The 17,688-nt window shown below is 37.5% G+C and overlaps 1 protein-coding gene across 1 annotated transcript in view; it reads right to left on the reverse strand.

Moving 5' to 3' along the window:
• Positions 1-1,238: 1,238 nt before the first annotated feature.
• LOC106057934 (uncharacterized) overlaps positions 1,239-17,688 on the reverse strand; it is a 67,306-nt gene continuing 50,856 nt past the window's right edge. Inside the window, exons 7-8 of the mRNA XM_056021161.1 lie at positions 16,819-17,002; positions 1,239-16,645 (exon numbers count right to left, since the gene is read on the reverse strand). Of these exons, the coding sequence (XP_055877136.1) occupies positions 2,851-16,645; positions 16,819-17,002 (13,979 nt within the window). The 3' untranslated portion in view covers positions 1,239-2,850. The remainder of the gene's footprint in view (positions 16,646-16,818; positions 17,003-17,688) is intronic.

A 17,688-nucleotide genomic window follows, 5' to 3' on the forward strand; every position in this document is an offset into this window, starting at 1 on the left:
TACACGTCTTGTGGTCACATCTTGTGATACACATCTTGTGATACACATCTTCTAATACACGTCTTGTGATACACGTCTTCTAATACACGTCTTGTGATACACATCTTGTGATACACATCTTCTAATACACGTCTTGTGATACACATCTTCTAATACACGTCTTGTGATACACATCTTCTAATACACGTCTTGCACTACATTGTTGAGCTCTACTTGTTGTGCTACACAACTCATGCTATACATCTTGTGATACACGTCTTGTGATACACATCTTGTGATACACATCTTGTGATACACATCTTATGATACACATCTTCTTTTAAAAATTAAATGATTCTCTTTCAGGAAAAAATAGTAGTCGGTGCTTCAGAACTTTGAAAAGTCTAAAATATCAAGATGTCAGATTTTAATATATATTTTTAGTTTCTGTGATCTAAACGGGAAGGATGGACAAATCACACAAAACTTAATTCCCCTTTTAGGGGTCGCTAAATATATTATATTATATTTTAGGCCTATAATATATATATAATATATTAGTAATTTATGTGTTGTTGTTTTTTGTACGAGCTGTAATGATTTACCAACTACGTTTATTTCTGTTTTCAAAAAGAAAGCATGCATTTAGTATGTGCATAACTGCACGCATTTAAAAACAAAATTTAATAAGGATTCGAACCAGGGAGTACCGATTAAGAAACTAAGCACTTAACCTCTCAGCCACCGCGCCTCCGGTAAAACAAAAGTCTCATGATAACGCTTTCGCCAAGCAGACATTCTAATTTTGTAGAGGTTACTTCCTAACATTTGATAGTCGTGATGAAAAGATTGAAACCTTTTTATGGCTTACCAAAACAGATGACCCACGTGCTCTGACTCGGCTCTGAGTTTCTATGTCACCAACGTTGTTAATTGTTTCTAGATTGCTAAAATAATAGAGCCTGCGCATTATTACATGCTTATACAATTATAAGTTTATCGGTACTTCTGTATTCTGCACACCGGATTCACACAAAAATAAAACTTGCTGCTTACGAATTAGCTACCATTTTATGAACATTCCCAATAGCAATGGATAGATGTGAGTAGAGACTTTCGCTACTTAATTTTGGCTTCCCACCTTTTGTCGTTTAGTATTAGCACTTAGCAGACACACACACACACACACACACATGGAGTCAGTTCCTTTTGTCTTTTTCAAGCAATGTTCCAAACACACAATAAGACAACGCCATAAGTTTTATTTAGCAGTAAATTTTATTTCTCAGTGTGTATGTTATAACATTACAAAGTCAAAAAAAAAAAGTCTAAACATGAAGTATGATTTTACATAGCAACATAGTGAATAAATAGTTTGTAAGGTGGATTTGGTGTCATAGACAGGATCTGAAAGACGTATTGTATACTTGTATAGAAGTGTTTCTTTTGAAATGGATGCATCTTATACTTCATTATAACAAATTGCAATATTATAGACAGGAACATAAACATAGTTCTATGTAGAGACAATAGAAAGCTTGGTTTTAAATAAATAACTGAACAAGCTCAAACATTATAAAAGATAATAATTTACCAGTGTACAATAATAGTGACTTGTTGATTGATTTTTTTTCGACACCAATTGTACGTGGCGAAATAAATAGGTTAATTTGTCTCAATTCAAGCCCCACAACAATGGATCCCCAGCAGTCTTGACGTAATAACTAGCTGAATATGTATATACATGGCACCATACGTCGTAAGGCGAGTTCCCAATAGGTTTGATAATAAATAGGATTTATTTGTTAGGTTCAGTTTCTTTGCATTGTAAATATTTATGAAATACAAACAAAAAACACAAATTGTTTTATAAATAAGACTCTTAAGTATATTACAAGGAATAGGAAACAAAGGAAATACTGTGTGGTCATTGAACGACTGGGTATATTTTAAACAACAGGCTTGGTTTAAACACACATTGAAGGTTTTGTTTGGTGTTTGTGTAAAAGAAATGAGTTAACACGCGAGTGTTGTACAGTACATTAACAAATACATACACATTTTTTGTTGTTGTTGCTAGATCTATGGCGATCATGACATACACTAAACTACTCAAAAAATATGGCGGCTGAAGTATAAACACAATGATTGGCGCATGATAGTCTTACCAGTTTACACAAAAATACCACAGCAAACTTAAGTTGTAAGATTTGGGGGTTGCTCTGGTGGATACAATAATCGAGGTGGACACTAGTTGTTTTGTTTAAAATGAGCAAAATAAATCGCACTCTATTGTTCAATGATACATGGACTTTCCTTTTCCCCCTAGAGCCATAATAGAAAACTACTTCACAAGTATCTTAGTATGGACAGTGACTACAGAAAACCAATGAAATAAAATCAAAATGACAATTTGGATAATAAAAATAAGCAACAAATTCTGTTTACAAAAGTTAAATATTCTGATTATTTCATAACAACTTTTAAAAAAATATATATAATATCTATAATAAGGCTTGTTTTCTATAAAAGTTTATGCTTATAGCCTTTGCTATTTAGAAAAAAAAAGTATATGCATTTAGGTACAATCACTATACGTGCATTATTTCTACATTAATGACGTGCTATATATATATTTATTAATGCAAACTCTATATTTTAGATAAATAGCATTTCAGTGGCAATTTTTCCTATTCGTTTCTACGTCTCTCGGTTTAGTCTTTTTTTTTAAATGCTTAGTATTTGTTATACAAGCTTTGACAGGACTGTGATACTAATATTTCATGCACTGTCTACAAATTCCCCTGACAAAATGAGGCTTGTATGGAGTGTCTTGACAAGATTGGTGAGTGTTTCTCCTTCAGTCGAGTTTCAAAATGGGTGAGGGTTTGGAACAACCACTATATTCTTGCGAGGGCGTCGACGCGGCTGTCCAGTAATACGTCTCAAACTTGGAGGTGCGGGGGATCTTGATCGAGCGCGACCTTTCTGTGCGCCTGGAGCAAGAAGTTGCCCATGATCTGGGCCAGCTTCTGAGCTTTTCTTGTGATCTGAATCTTTGCGCCGGCTGTCCGCCCTTGACGATTGAGTTTCTTCCATTTCCGCGGAGTCGCTCTGGTCGTCTTGTTCGACTGTAATCTGGGTTCCACTGGTTAGCTCTTCATCTGGGAATTGGAGAACAACTGGAGTTTGTCTAGTCTGTCTTGTTGGTTCATTGTCCAAGTGGGTGGGCGACTGGGCTGAAACAAGTATTTCACTCTCGCTGTCTGCGTCCGAGTAGACCCTCTCGCCCGATGCTACTTCACGCTTGTAGCTTTCTCTGGCATCTTGTACGATCTCGTCGTCTGGATCGATGACGCCCGCTTCTGAGTCTGTGCTTTGTGACATTTGGTGTCTTGTCAGTTTCTTCGTCTTTTTCTTCTTCTTCTCAAGTTTAGGTGTGGACGGGATGCTTATATTGGCGCTGTCCACTTCGGACTTAGCCTCTTGCGCGTCAGACGTTTGGTCATTGGTTAGGTCACTTTCCGCCTCCTCCGCGGCCATCTTCCTTCTCTTTCGCTGTAAACGTCTTCTCTTGGACCTAGACCTTTTCTGTTGAGGTGGTTGGTCAATTAAAGTTCCCAGAGAGACATCGTCTACGGGATTATTTGTTATACCTGATTCCATCTGGGGTATCTGCTCTATGTCATCTGTGGCTTCATCAACACATATGATTATATCTTGACATTGTTGAATGAGCACGGAGTCTTTGAAATGACCCATGAAGTCATCGGAAACCCCTGTTAGCTCTCGAGATCTATGGGACAAGTCTAATGATTCCTGTGACCCAACCGAAGTTTCGTCTGACTTTTTAGATTCAGAAAGAGGTTGGCCCGATTCTTGAAATTCGTTGGATGATGCGCACGACTCTTCATAGTCGTTAGTTTCTTCATCCATCTCTCGGCATTCAGCATTGACAACAACGGACCCACGAAGCTTTGCGTCTTTTGATAAACCAATCTCTTCGGCCTCTTCAGATTTAAATTGTAGAATGACATCATCGATGATAAGATCTTCTTCGGGATCAAAGGAAGACTTCCATTTGCAAGGATCGTCGCTCATGGTTCGAGATAACTGACCTGACATTGATCTTTCATATAGGGAAGGTATTCGCTTAGGCGATTGTCTTATTTCTTTTGTTTCTTGGTTTTTATAGTATGACAAATCTCGGTTGAACTCCTCCATAGCATACTGCAAGTCTTCATTGATATTTGGAAGTTGTTCAGTAGTGATTTGCTTGTCTTGGATAATTTCCTGCTCATCATAATTCAGATCTTCATTTAGCTTCGTCCTATAATCATCAGTATATGTTTCTGTCTGGATTTCTTGTGCTTGACTTTTTAATAAATTCAAGTCACAAGCGATCATAGATTTTGTTTCTTTCCCAAGATTTTCTGTGTGGGCGTCAGCAATGTTTTCGCATGTCTTAGGGTTCTCTTTAGCTTGACCAGTTTCACCGTTATCATATTTAGCAAATGATTCATAACACAAGCTCTCCTCCATGGGGCTTAGCGGTGAGTCTTTAGGACTTGTCAGATCTTCCATGGCCACTTCCACTTCAGCCATTAAAACTATTTCTTTTGAGATTGCCGAGGCAACTTCGTTCGTTAGACGCTCGCGATACTGAGGGTTTTGGAAATCTAGAATATCTTCTACGTCTTCACTTTCTTCAAAGTGAAATTCATCTTCATCTTCATCATCATCTTCATCATCTGATACGTCGTCATCAACTTCATCAGGGCAAGTTTCATTTTTAGTTTTGCTTTTCACTGCTACAGGTGTAGATTCTTCCTGTGGAATAGTGTCTGTGAAAGAACCAGTTTTAATTTCTTGTGAATGGACCTCTGGCAAGTATTCGTCATTGTCTTGAGAAGATCTGTGCACATCATCTTTTGTAATACTTACGCACATATTTTCTGCATAGTTATCTTTCATTTCAATATCTTCAAATGAAACCTCAGTTACATCTTCTGTGTCTAGAATTTTATCATCCTCTGTTTCACTGACATCTTCTGTGTCTACAATGTTATCATCCTCTGTTTCACTGACATCTTCTGTGTCTAGAATTTTATCATCCTCTGTTTCACTAACATCTGCTGTTACAATATTGTCCGTTTCTTCATCACTGTCCAGTGTTGCTACAACACTATCTTGCTCTGCTTCAATGATATCTTTTGTAGCTACAATGTTTTCTTGCTCTGTTTCACTGACATCGTCTATCTGTACGATGTTATCTTGTTCAGCTTCACTGAAAGTTTCCGTAGTTGCAACGCTATCTTGATCTTCTTCAATAAGATCATTGGCAGCTACAATACTATCGTGCTCTCTTTCACTAGCAGCTTCCTGTTCTGTTTCTATGACATCTTCTCTAGCTACAATGCTATCTTGCTCTTCTTCCATGACAGCTTCTATAGCTACATTGCTATCTTGTTCTGCTTCATTAGCAGCTTCCTGTTCTGTTTCAATGACATTTTCTGTAGCTACTATGCTATCTTTTTCTATTTCAATGATATTGTCTGTGGCAACATTGCTATGTTGCTCTGCTTCACTTACAACTTCTTTAGCTGCATGGTCATATTTTTCAGTTTCTTTGTCTGTGGCTTCAACGCTACCCTGTTCTACTTCAATAACATCTTTTGTAGCTACAACACTATCTTGCTCTGCTTCCATGACTTCTTCTGTAGCTACCATGCTATCCTGTTCTGCTTCATTGACATCCTCTGTAGCTAACATGTTATCTTGCTCTGCATCACTGACATATTCTGTAGCTAGAATACTGTCTTGATCTTCTTGAATAACAGCTTCTGTAGCTAGAATGATATCATGTTCTGTAAAATTTTCTGTTGAAGTATCTTCTTTTAAGTTACTAGCATTTTCGGAGGAAATAACATCTTTTCTTACAGTAACATCTTCTGTTTCAGTAACACCTTCAATTGTAGTAACATCTTTTGTGTTATGGACATCTTTTGTTGGAGTGATTTCTTCTATTGGGTCACTGACATCTTCTTTTGTTTCAGTGACATCGTCTATATCAGTAACATCAATGTCAATGACATCTTCTGTAGCTACAATGCTATCTTGCTCTGCTTCACTGACATCTACTGGAGCCAAAATTTGATCTTGTTCTGCAATGTCATCTTCTGTAACTAGAACATCATCTTGTTCTGCTTCAATGTCATCTTCTGTAGCTAGAGCATCATCTTGTTCTGCTTCAATGACATCTTCTGTAACTAGAACATCATCTTGTTCTGCTTCAATGATATCTTCTGTAGTTAGAGCATCATCTTGTTTTGCTTCTATGACATCTTCTGTAGCTACAACATCATCTTCTTCTGCTTCAATGACATCTTCTCTAGCTAGAACATCCTCTTGTTCTGCTTCAATGACATCTTCTGTAACTAGAACATCATCTTGTTCTGCTTCAATGACATCTTCTCTAGTTAGAGCATCATCTTGTTTTGCTTCTATGACATCTTCTGTAGCTACAACATAATCTTGTTTTGCTTCAATGACATCTTCTGTAGCTAGAACATCCTCTTGTTCTGCTTCAATGACATCTTCTGTAACTAGAACATCATCGTGTTCTGCTTCAATGACATCTTCTGTAGTTAGAGCATCATCTTGTTTTGCTTCTATGACATCTTCTGTAGTTAGAACATTCTCTTGTTCTGCTTCAATGATATCTTCTGTAGTTAGAGCATCATCTTGTTCTGCTTCAATGACATCTTCTGTAGTTAGAGCATCATCTTGTTCTGTTTCAATGACATCTTCTGTAGTTAGAACATCCTCTTGTTCTGCTTCAATGACATCTTTTGTAGTTAGAGCATCATCTTGTTCTGCTTCAATGACATCTTCTGTAGCTACAGCATCATCTTGTTCTGTTTTAAGGACATCTTCTGTAGTTAGAACATCCTCTTGTTTTGCTTCAATGACATCTTCTGTAGTTAGAGCATTATCTTTTTCTGCTTCAATGACATCTTCTGTAGCTAGAACATCATCTTGTTCTGCTTCAATGACATCTTCTGTAGTTAGAGCATCATCTTGTTTTGCTTCAATGACATCTTTAGTAGCTATAATGATATTTTGCTCTGCATCACTGATATTGTCTGTATCTACAATGCTATCTTGTTCTGCTTCAGTGACATCTTCTGTAGCTACAGCATCATTTTGTTCTGTTTCAATGACATCTTCTGTAGTTAGAGAATCATCTTTTTCTGCTTCAATGACATCTTCTGTAGTTAGAGCATCATCTTGGTCTGCTTCAATGACATCTTCTGTAGCTAGAGCATCATCTTGTTTTGCTTCAAAGACATCTTCTGTAGTTAGAGCATCATCTTGTTTTGCTTCATTGACATCTTCTGTAGTTAGAGCATCATCTTGTTTTGCTTCAATGACATCTTCTGTAGCTAGAACATCCTCTTGTTCTGCTTCAATGACATCTTCTGTAGTTAGAGCATCATCTTGTTTTGCTTCAAAGATAACTTCTGTAGCTACAGCTACAACATGTTCTGCTTCAATGACATCTTCTGTAGCTAGAGTAAAATCTTGTTCTGTTTTAATGACATCTTCTAAAGCTAGAGCATCTTCTTGTTCTGATTCAATGACATCTTCTGTAGAGAAAAAATCCTCTTGTTTTGCTTTCATGACATCTTCTATAGCTAAAACATCCTCTTGTTTTGCTTTCATGACATCTTCTGTAGCTAGAACATCATCTTGTTCTGCTTCAATGACATCTTCTGTAGCTAGAACATAATCTTGTCCTGTTTCAATGACATCTTCTGTAGCTAGAGCATCATCTTGTTTTGCTTCAATGACATCTTCTGAAGCTACAGTTATATCCGGTTGTGCTTCAATGACATCTTCTGTAGCTAGTGCAAAATCTTGTTCTGCTTCAATGACATCTTCTGTAGCAAGAGCATCATTCTGTTCTGCTTCAATGGCACCTTCTGCAGCTATGTTTTCTGCTTCAATGACATCTTCTGTAGCTAGAACATCATCTTGTTCTGATTTAATGTCATCTTCTGTAGCTAGAACATCATCATGTTCTGATTCAATGACATCTTTTGTAGTAAGAGCATCATCTTGTTCTGCTTCAATGACATCTTCTGTAGTTAGAACATCATTTTGTTCTGCTTCAATGACATCTTCTGTAGCTAGAACATCCTCTTGTTCTGCTTCAATGACATCTTCTGTAGCTACAGCATCATCTTGTTCTGATTCAATGTCATCTTCTGTAGCTAGAACATCATCATGTTCCGATTCAATGTCATCTTCTGTAGCTAGAACATCATCTTGTTCTGCTTCAATGACATCTTCTGCAGCTAGAGCATCAACTTGTTTTCCTTCTATGACATCTTCTGTAGCTACAGCATCATCTTCTTCTGCTACAATGACATCCTCTGTAACTAGAACATCATCTTGTTCTGCTTCAATGACATCTTCTGTAGTTAGAGCATCATCTTGTTTTGCTTCTATGACATCTTCTGTAGCTACAGCATCATCTTGTTTTGCTTCAATGACATCTTCTGTAGCTAGAACATCCTCTTGTTCTGCTTCAATGACATCTTCTGTAACTAGAACATCATCGTGTTCTGCTTCAATGACATCTTCTGTAGTTAGAACATCCTCTTGTTCTGCTTCAATTACATCTTCTGTAGTTAGAGTATCATCTTGTTTTGCTTCTATGACATCTTCTGTAGTTAGAACATCCTCTTGTTTTGCTTCAATGACATCTTCTGTAGTTACAGCATTATCTTTTTCTGCTTCAATGACATCTTCTGTAGCTAGAACATCATCTTGTTCTGCTTCAATGACATTTTCTGTAACTAGAACATCATCTTGTTCTGCTTCAATGACATCTTCTGTAGTTAGAGCATCATCTTGTTTTGCTTCTATGACATCTTCTGTAGTTAAAACATTCTCTTGTTCTGCTTCAATGACATCTTCTGTAGCTAGAACATCATCTTGTTCTGCTTCAATGACATTTTCTGTAACTAGAACATCATCTTGTTCTGCTTCAATGACATCTTCTGTAGTTAGAGCATCATCTTGTTTTGCTTCTATGACATCTTCTGTAGTTAAAACATTCTCTTGTTCTGCTTCAATGATATTTTCTGTAGTTAGAGCATCATCTTGTTCTGCTTCAATGACATCTTCTGTAGCTAGAGCATCACCTTGTTCTGTTTCAATGACATCTTCTGTAGCTACAGCATCATCTTGTTCTGTTTTAAGGACATCTTTTGTAGCTAGAGCATCATCTTGTTCTGCTTTATTGACATCTTCTGTAGCAAGAACATCATCTTGTTCTGCTTCAATGACATCTTCTGTAGCTACAGCATCATCTTGTTCTGATTCAATGTCATCTTCTGTAGCTAGAACATAATCATGGTCTGATTCAATGACATCTTGTTTAGCTAGAGCATCATCTTGTTCTGCTTCAATGACATCTTCTGTAGCTACAGCATCATCTTGTTCTGCTTCAATGACATCTTCAGTAGCTAGAGCAACGTCTTGGTTTGCTTCAATGACATCTTCTGTAGTTACAGCATTATCTTTTTCTGCTTCAATGACATCTTCTGTAGCTAGAACATCATCTTGTTCTGCTTCAATGACATTTTCTGTAACTAGAACATCATCTTGTTCTGCTTCAATGACATCTTCTGTAGTTAGAGCATCATCTTGTTTTGCTTCTATGACATCTTCTGTAGTTAAAACATTCTCTTGTTCTGCTTCAATGATATCTTCTGTAGTTAGAGCATCATCTTGTTCTGCTTCAATGACATCTTCTGTAGCTAGATCATCACCTTGTTCTGTTTCAATGACATCTTCTGTAGCTACAGCATCATCTTGTTCTGTTTTAAGGACATCTTTTGTAGCTAGAGCATCATCTTGTTCTGCTTTATTGACATCTTCTGTAGCAAGAACATCATCTTGTTCTGCTTCAATGACATCTTCTGTAGCTACAGCATCATCTTGTTCTGATTCAATGTCATCTTCTGTAGCTAGAACATCATCATGGTCTGATTCAATGACATCTTGTTTAGCTAGAGCATCATCTTGTTCTGCTTTAATGACATCTTCTGTAGCTACAGCATCATCTTGTTCTGCTTTAATGACATCTTCTGTAGCTAGAGCATCATCTTGTTCTGTTTCAATGACATCTTCTGTAGCTACAGCATCATCCTGTTCTGCTTCACTGACATCTTCAGTAGCTAGAGCAACGTCTTGGTTTGCTTCAATGACATCTTCTGTAGCTACAAGGCTATCTTGCTCTACTTCACTGACATCTGCTGTAGCTGCTATTTCATCTTGTTCTGCTACACTGACATCTTCTGTAGCTACAATGATATCTTTCTCTACTTCAACGACATTGTCTGTAGCTATAATATTTTCTTCCTCTGAGTCACTGACATCTTCTGTAGCTAGAACATCATCTTGTTCTGCTACAATGACTTCTTCTGTTGCTAGAGCATTGTCTTGTTTTGCTTCAATGACATCTTTAGTAGCTATAATGATATTTTGCTCTGCATCACTGATATTGTCTGTATCTACAATGCTATCTTGTTCTGCTTCAGTGACATCTTCTGTAGCTACAGCATCATTTTGTTCTGTTTCAATGACATCTTCTGTAGTTAGAGAATCATCTTTTTCTGCTTCAATGACATCTTCTGTAGTTAGAGCATCATCTTGGTCTGCTTCAATGACATCTTCTGTAGCTAGAGCATCATCTTGTTTTGCTTCAAAGACATCTTCTGTAGTTAGAGCATCATCTTGTTTTGCTTCATTGACATCTTCTGTAGCTAGAGCATCATCTTGTTCTGTTTCAATGACATCTTCTGTAGCTACAGCATCATCCTGTTCTGCTTCACTGACATCTTCAGTAGCTAGAGCAACGTCTTGGTTTGCTTCAATGACATCTTCTGTAGTTACAGCATTATCTTTTTCTGCTTCAATGACATCTTCTGTAGCTAGAACATCATCTTGTTCTGCTTCAATGACATTTTCTGTAACTAGAGCATCATCTTGTTCTGTTTCAATGACATCTTCTGTAGCTACAGCATCATCCTGTTCTGCTTCACTGACATCTTCAGTAGCTAGAGCAACGTCTTGGTTTGCTTCAATGACATCTTCTGTAGTTACAGCATTATCTTTTTCTGCTTCAATGACATCTTCTGTAGCTAGAACATCATCTTGTTCTGCTTCAATGACATTTTCTGTAACTAGAACATCATCTTGTTCTGCTTCAATGACATCTTCTGTAGTTAGAGCATCATCTTGTTTTGCTTCTATGACATCTTCTGTAGTTAGAACATTCTCTTGTTCTGCTTCAATGATATCTTCTGTAGTTAGAGCATCATCTTGTTCTGCTTCAATGACATCTTCTGTAGCTAGAGCATCACCTTGTTCTGTTTCAATGACATCTTTTGTAGCTAGAGCATCATCTTGTTCTGCTTTATTGACATCTTCTGTAGCAAGAACATAATCTTGTTCTGCTTCAATGACATCTTCTGTAGCTACAGCATCATCTTGTTCTGATTCAATGTCATCTTCTGTAGCTAGAACATCATCATGGTCTGATTCAATGACATCTTGTTTAGCTAGAGCATCATCTTGTTCTGCTTCAATGACATCTTCTGTAGCTACAGCATCATCTTGTTCTGCTTCAATGACATCTTCTGTAGCTACAGCATCATCTTGTTCTGATTCAATGTCATCTTCTGTAGCTAGAACATCATCATGGTCTGATTCAATGACATCTTGTTTAGCTAGAGCATCATCTTGTTCTGCTTCAATGACATCTTCTGTAGCTACAGCATCATCTTGTTCTGCTTCAATGACATCTTCTGTAGCTAGAGCATCATCTTGTTCTGTTTCAATGACATCTTCTGTAGCTACAGCATCATCCTGTTCTGCTTCACTGACATCTTCAGTAGCTAGAGCAACGTCTTGGTTTGCTTTAATGACATCTTCTGTAGCTACAAGGCTATCTTGCTCTACTTCACTGACATCTGCTGCAGCTGCTATTTCATCTTGTTCTGCTACACTGACATCTTCTGTAGCTACAATGATATCTTTCTCTACTTCAACGACATTGTCTGTAGCTATAATATTTTCTTCCTCTGAGTCACTGACATCTTCTGTAGCTAGAACATCATCTTGTTCTGCTACAATGACTTCTTCTGTTGCTAGAGCATTGTCTTGTTTTGCTTCAATGACATCTTTAGTAGCTATAATGATATTTTGCTCTGCATCACTGATATTGTCTGTATCTACAATGCTATCTTGTTCTGCTTCAATGACATCTTCTGTAGCTAGAGCATCACCTTGTTCTGTTTCAATGACATCTTCTGTAGCTACAGCATCATCTTGTTCTGTTTTAAGGACATCTTTTGTAGCTAGAGCATCATCTTGTTCTGCTTTATTGACATCTTCTGTAGCAAGAACATCATCTTGTTCTGCTTCAATGACATCTTCTGTAGCTACAGCATCATCTTGTTCTGTTTTAAGGACATCTTCTGTAGTTAGAACATCCTCTTGTTTTGCTTCAATGACATCTTCTGTAGTTAGAGCATCATCTTGTTCTGCTTCAATGACATCTTCTGTAGCTAGAGCATCATCTTGTTTTGCTTCAAAGACATCTTCTGTAGTTAGAGCATCATCTTGTTTTGCTTCAAAGATAACTTCTGTAGCTACAGCTACAACATGTTCTGCTTCAATGACATCTTCTGTAGCTAGAGTAAAATCTTGTTCTGTTTTAATGACATCTTCTAAAGCTAGAGCATCTTCTTGTTCTGATTCAATGACATCTTCTGTAGTTAGAACATTCTCTTGTTCTGCTTCAATGATATCTTCTGTAGTTAGAGCATCATCTTGCTCTGCTTCAATGACATCTTCTGTAGTTAGAGCATCATCTTGTTCTGTTTCAATGACATCTTCTGTAGTTAGAACATCCTCTTGTTCTGCTTCAATGACATCTTCTGTAGTTAGAGCATCATCTTGTTCTGCTTCTATGACATCTTCTGTAGCTACAGCATCATCTTGTTCTGATTCAATGTCATCTTCTGTAGCTAGAACATCATCATGATCTGATTGAATGTCATCTTCTGTAGCTAGAACATCATCTTGTTCTGCTTCAATGACATCTTCTGTAGCTAGAGCATCAACTTGTTCTGCTTCAATGACATCTTCTGTAGCTAGTGCAAAATCTTGTTCTGCTTCAATGACATCTTCTGTAGCTAGAGCATCATCCTGTTCTGCTTCAATGACATCTTCTGTAGCTAGAGCATCATCTTGTTCTGCTACAATGACATCTTCTGTAGCTAGAGCATCATCTTGTTCTGCTTCAATGACATCTTCTGTAGTTTGAGCATTATCTTTTTCTGCTTCAATGACATCTTCTGTAGCTAGAACATCCTCTTGTTCTGCTTCAATGACATCTTCTGTAACTAGAACATCATCTTGTTCTGCTTCAATGACATCTTCTGTAGTTAGAACATTCTCTTGTTCTGCTTCAATGATATCTTCTGTAGCTAGAACATCATCTTGTTCTGCTTCAATGACATCTTCTGTAGCTAGAGCATCAACTTGTTCTGCTTGAATGACATCTTCTGTAGCTAGAACATCCTCTTGTTCTGCTTCAATGACATCTTCTGTAGCTACATCATCATCTTGTTCTGATTCAATGTCATCTTCTGTAGCTAGAACATCATCATGTTCTGATTCAATGTCATCTTCTGTAGCTAGAACATCATCTTGTTCTGCTTTAATGACATCTTCTATAGCTAGAGCATCAACTTGTTCTGCTTCAATGACATCTTCTGTAGCTAGTGCAAAATCTTGTTCTGCTTCAATGACATCCTTTGTAGCTAGAGCATCATCCTGTTCTGCTTCAATGACATCTTCTGTAGCTAGAGCATCATCTTGTTCTGCTACAATGACATCTTCTGTAGCTAGAGCATCATCTTGTTCTGCTTCAATGACATCTTCTGTAGCTAGAGCATCATCCTGTTTTGCTACAATGACATCTTCTGTAGCTAGAGCGTCATCCTGTTCTGCTTCAATATCTTCTGTAGCTAGAACATCATCTTGTTCTGCTTCAATGACATCTTCTGTAGCTACATCGTCATCCTGTTCTGCTTCAATGACATCTTCTGTAGCTAGAGCATCATCTTGTTCTGCTACAATGACATCTTCTGTAGCTACAGCGTCATCTTGTTCTGTTTCAATGACATCTTCTGTAGCTATGTATTTATCTTCTTTAATGACATCTTTAGTTGCTACAACGCTATCTAGTTCTGCATCACTTACATCTTCTGTAGCTACAATGCTATCTTGTTCTGCATCACTTACATCTTCTGTAGCTACAATGCTATCTTGTTCTGCATCACTTACATCTTCTGTAGCTACAATGCTATCTTGTTCTGCTTTACTGACATCTTCTGTAGCTACAAGGCTATCTTGTTCTGCTTTACTGACATCTTCTGTAGCTATAATGATATTTTGCTCTGCATCTCTGACATTGTCTGTAGCTACAATGTTATCTTGTTCTGCTTCACTGACAGCTTCTGTAGCGACAATGCTATCTTGTTCTGTAATACCTTCTGTTGGAGTAACATCTTTTAAGTCAATAACATTTTCGGATAAAATGACATCTTTTCTTCCAGTAAGATCTTCTGTTTCAGCAACATCTTCAATTGTAGTTACATCTTTTGTGTCATTGACATCTTTTGTTGGAGTAATTTCTTCTTTTGTGGTACTGACATCTTCTGTTCGAATTATATCTTCTTTTGTGGTACTGACATCTTCTGTTCGAATTATATCTTCTTTTGTGGTACTGACATCTTCTGTTCGAATTATATCTTCTTTTGTGGTACTGACATCTTCTGTTCGAATTATAACTTCTTTTGTTTCAGTAACGTCGTCTGTTGGAGTAACTTCTTCTTTTGTGGCACTGACATCTTCTGTTTCAAACATTGAGACTGTATTGAATGATATATCATTTATTGTTTCAATTTCTCTGGCACCTAAATGCTGCCAACTGTGAACAAGACTTCGGTGTTCTTGTGAATCTAAGACTTCATTGACTATATTCTCAGCTAATTCGTCTGCCAATCGATCATCAAAGTCTGCTTGTAAGTCGTCTTGCTCTAGTTCTTTTTCATTCCCAGATTCGCAAAGAATTTGGTCATCAATATGCATTGGCTGGTAAGCTAAGACACCACCATCTATCATGACAAAGTCGTCTTCTTGGACCTCAACGTCTTCCCTGGAAACTGGAGAGGTATGTTGTGTAGTGGAGTCTTCAGTCAGCAATCTGTTACCATGTTTGTCAACGTAATACAGTGTTTGTAGCCTGAACAAAACGGACTGCTCAGCATCCACTTCAACTCTTTTACCGCTCTCTTGTAATCCGGATTCAAACATTGTGCTCCTAATGGCAGAAACTTGGTCGGCTAATGTCTCTGAAACATTGGTAGAAAATTCAAAATCAGGAATGATTTCAAAATCGTCTTCAGATGTGCTGCTATCTACACACTTTTTGGGTACTGTGCTCACACCATGCAATTTAGTGTCCACCCAACGGTCATGCAGAGTAAAGTTATTGCCACAAACTTCAGATGTATGATCTTCTGTATAGCATGCGACTGTCTCGTCTCTAAACGTTTCTTCAAAGTCATTCTCTTCTAAACATTCACCAACTACAGTGCTACTTTGTTTGTCATTGGCGCTTGAAACACCAACAGGTGCCACGTGACTGTCTAAGTTCTGTTCACTTTCAGATTGTGAGGAATCTTTCAATCTGCTTGAAAGCAAAAGTTCATCTGGCAGAATATTTGTCACAGTATCTATTTCTTTAGTCAGAAATGTCTCCACTCTGTCTATCTCTGATATGTTGCACAAGTCGATATTATAGTTTTGATCTGATGTTACTATTTCTAGTTGACCTGTTTCAGAAAGAACGGCTCTTTTGATTGCATCAAGAACTAAAAACTGTTCTGTCCTGTCGATTTCAGGTTCGCGGCGGTCCTTGCTAGTGTTATCACTTACGAGTATCTCTATTGTCAACGTGTGGAACTCACCGTTTAATAAATCTTCATTATCAATGAACACATCAGAAGCAACCTCTGACTCCGTTTCCGACTGTTTTAGCAGCGACTCGTGGTCTTCTTGAATGAAAAGATCGTCCTCTAATTGCTCCGCACCTATCTCAGACTCTATGAGGGATACGTTCAGTGGTGTGTTGCAAGGTACTGCAGTTTCTTTAGACGTCTCCTGATCTTCTGCAGCAACTGGTTTCTCTGGTGTGCATCTTTCTTGTGCGATGTTACCTCCGCTTGTTGAGCCCGAAGTCTCACTGCCATCAGTGCTATGTTCCAGGTCGTTTGACTTTTCTGTAGCTGGAGACACGGCCCCTAACAAAGTCATGATCTCGTCCAGGATTTCATAGATTTCTTTCTCCAGCTGGTTCCTGTTTATATGAGAACCGTCGTCTTTGGGTGTGCTAGGTCCTCTGGATGTCTCAACTGCCTCTGTCTTTCTTGGGCTGCTTTCACGACTGGTCTGGTAAGAAGATGGCTCTGAAAGGGATCCTGGTTGTCTTTGGCGACCAGTTGTCAGATTGGAAATTCTAAGAAACAGAACAAAGTTGATTGTTGTGAATATTGCTTCAGTTATTGCGAAAATGTTTGTTGAAATTTTGAGTAATGTGAAATATAATAAATCTATGATTTACATTTATAACTTAAATTAACTGGATACGAAAAAAAATGTTGTAAAAGGATAATTCCCAAGAACACTTACTCCTGCATGACCTCTGACGTAGACAAGGTCCCTTGCTGTAATTCGTACGCCATCTTTTCTACCAGGGAGTCGATAGCTTCAATAACATCAAGCTGGCAAAGGTCAATGTCACCGCTGACACGTCGGGAGAATGACGTCATCATGGAGTGAACTTCCGCCAGCTGAGCTGTGTAGTCATTAGAGTCTGATCAATGTAAAACACAGACCACATTATTGGTTGAGGAGGAAGGCCATATTCAGATTACCCTATAATGTTAAACATACTACATCTAAAGCGTAGTGCAGTTGAAGTCGCAGGCCTTTTCATGTACAGATAGCACTACAGCGGTAATAATTAGATACCAGTTTATTGACAACCATTTTCATTACTATTTCAAGACTGCTGATAAAATGTTGCCCGAAAGGAAATCATAAACTTCAACTTCATATTCCCTAATACAACATCTAAAAGTTGAAAGGTCAATCATTCTAGCAAATTTGGTATAGTAGAACATAAGACCTACACTAAGACCGTATTAAGTCCATAACAATTAATAGACCTTATAAAGTCCGTAACAATTAATAGACCTTATAAAGTCCGTAACAATTAATAGACCTTATAAAGTCCATAACAATTAATAGACCTTATAAAGTCCATAACAATTAATAGACCTTATAAAGTCCGTAACAATTAATAGACCTTATAAAGTCCATAACAACTAATAGACCTTATAAAGTCCATAACAATTAATAGACCTTATAAAGTCCATAACAATTAATAGACCTTATAAAGTCCATAACAATTAATAGACCTTATAAAGTCCATAACAATTAATAGACCTTATAAAGTCCATAACAATTAATAGACCTTATAAAGTCCATAACAATTAA

This window comes from Biomphalaria glabrata, chromosome 2 (assembly GCF_947242115.1).
Source record: "Biomphalaria glabrata chromosome 2, xgBioGlab47.1, whole genome shotgun sequence".
NCBI lineage: Eukaryota > Metazoa > Mollusca > Gastropoda > Planorbidae > Biomphalaria > Biomphalaria glabrata.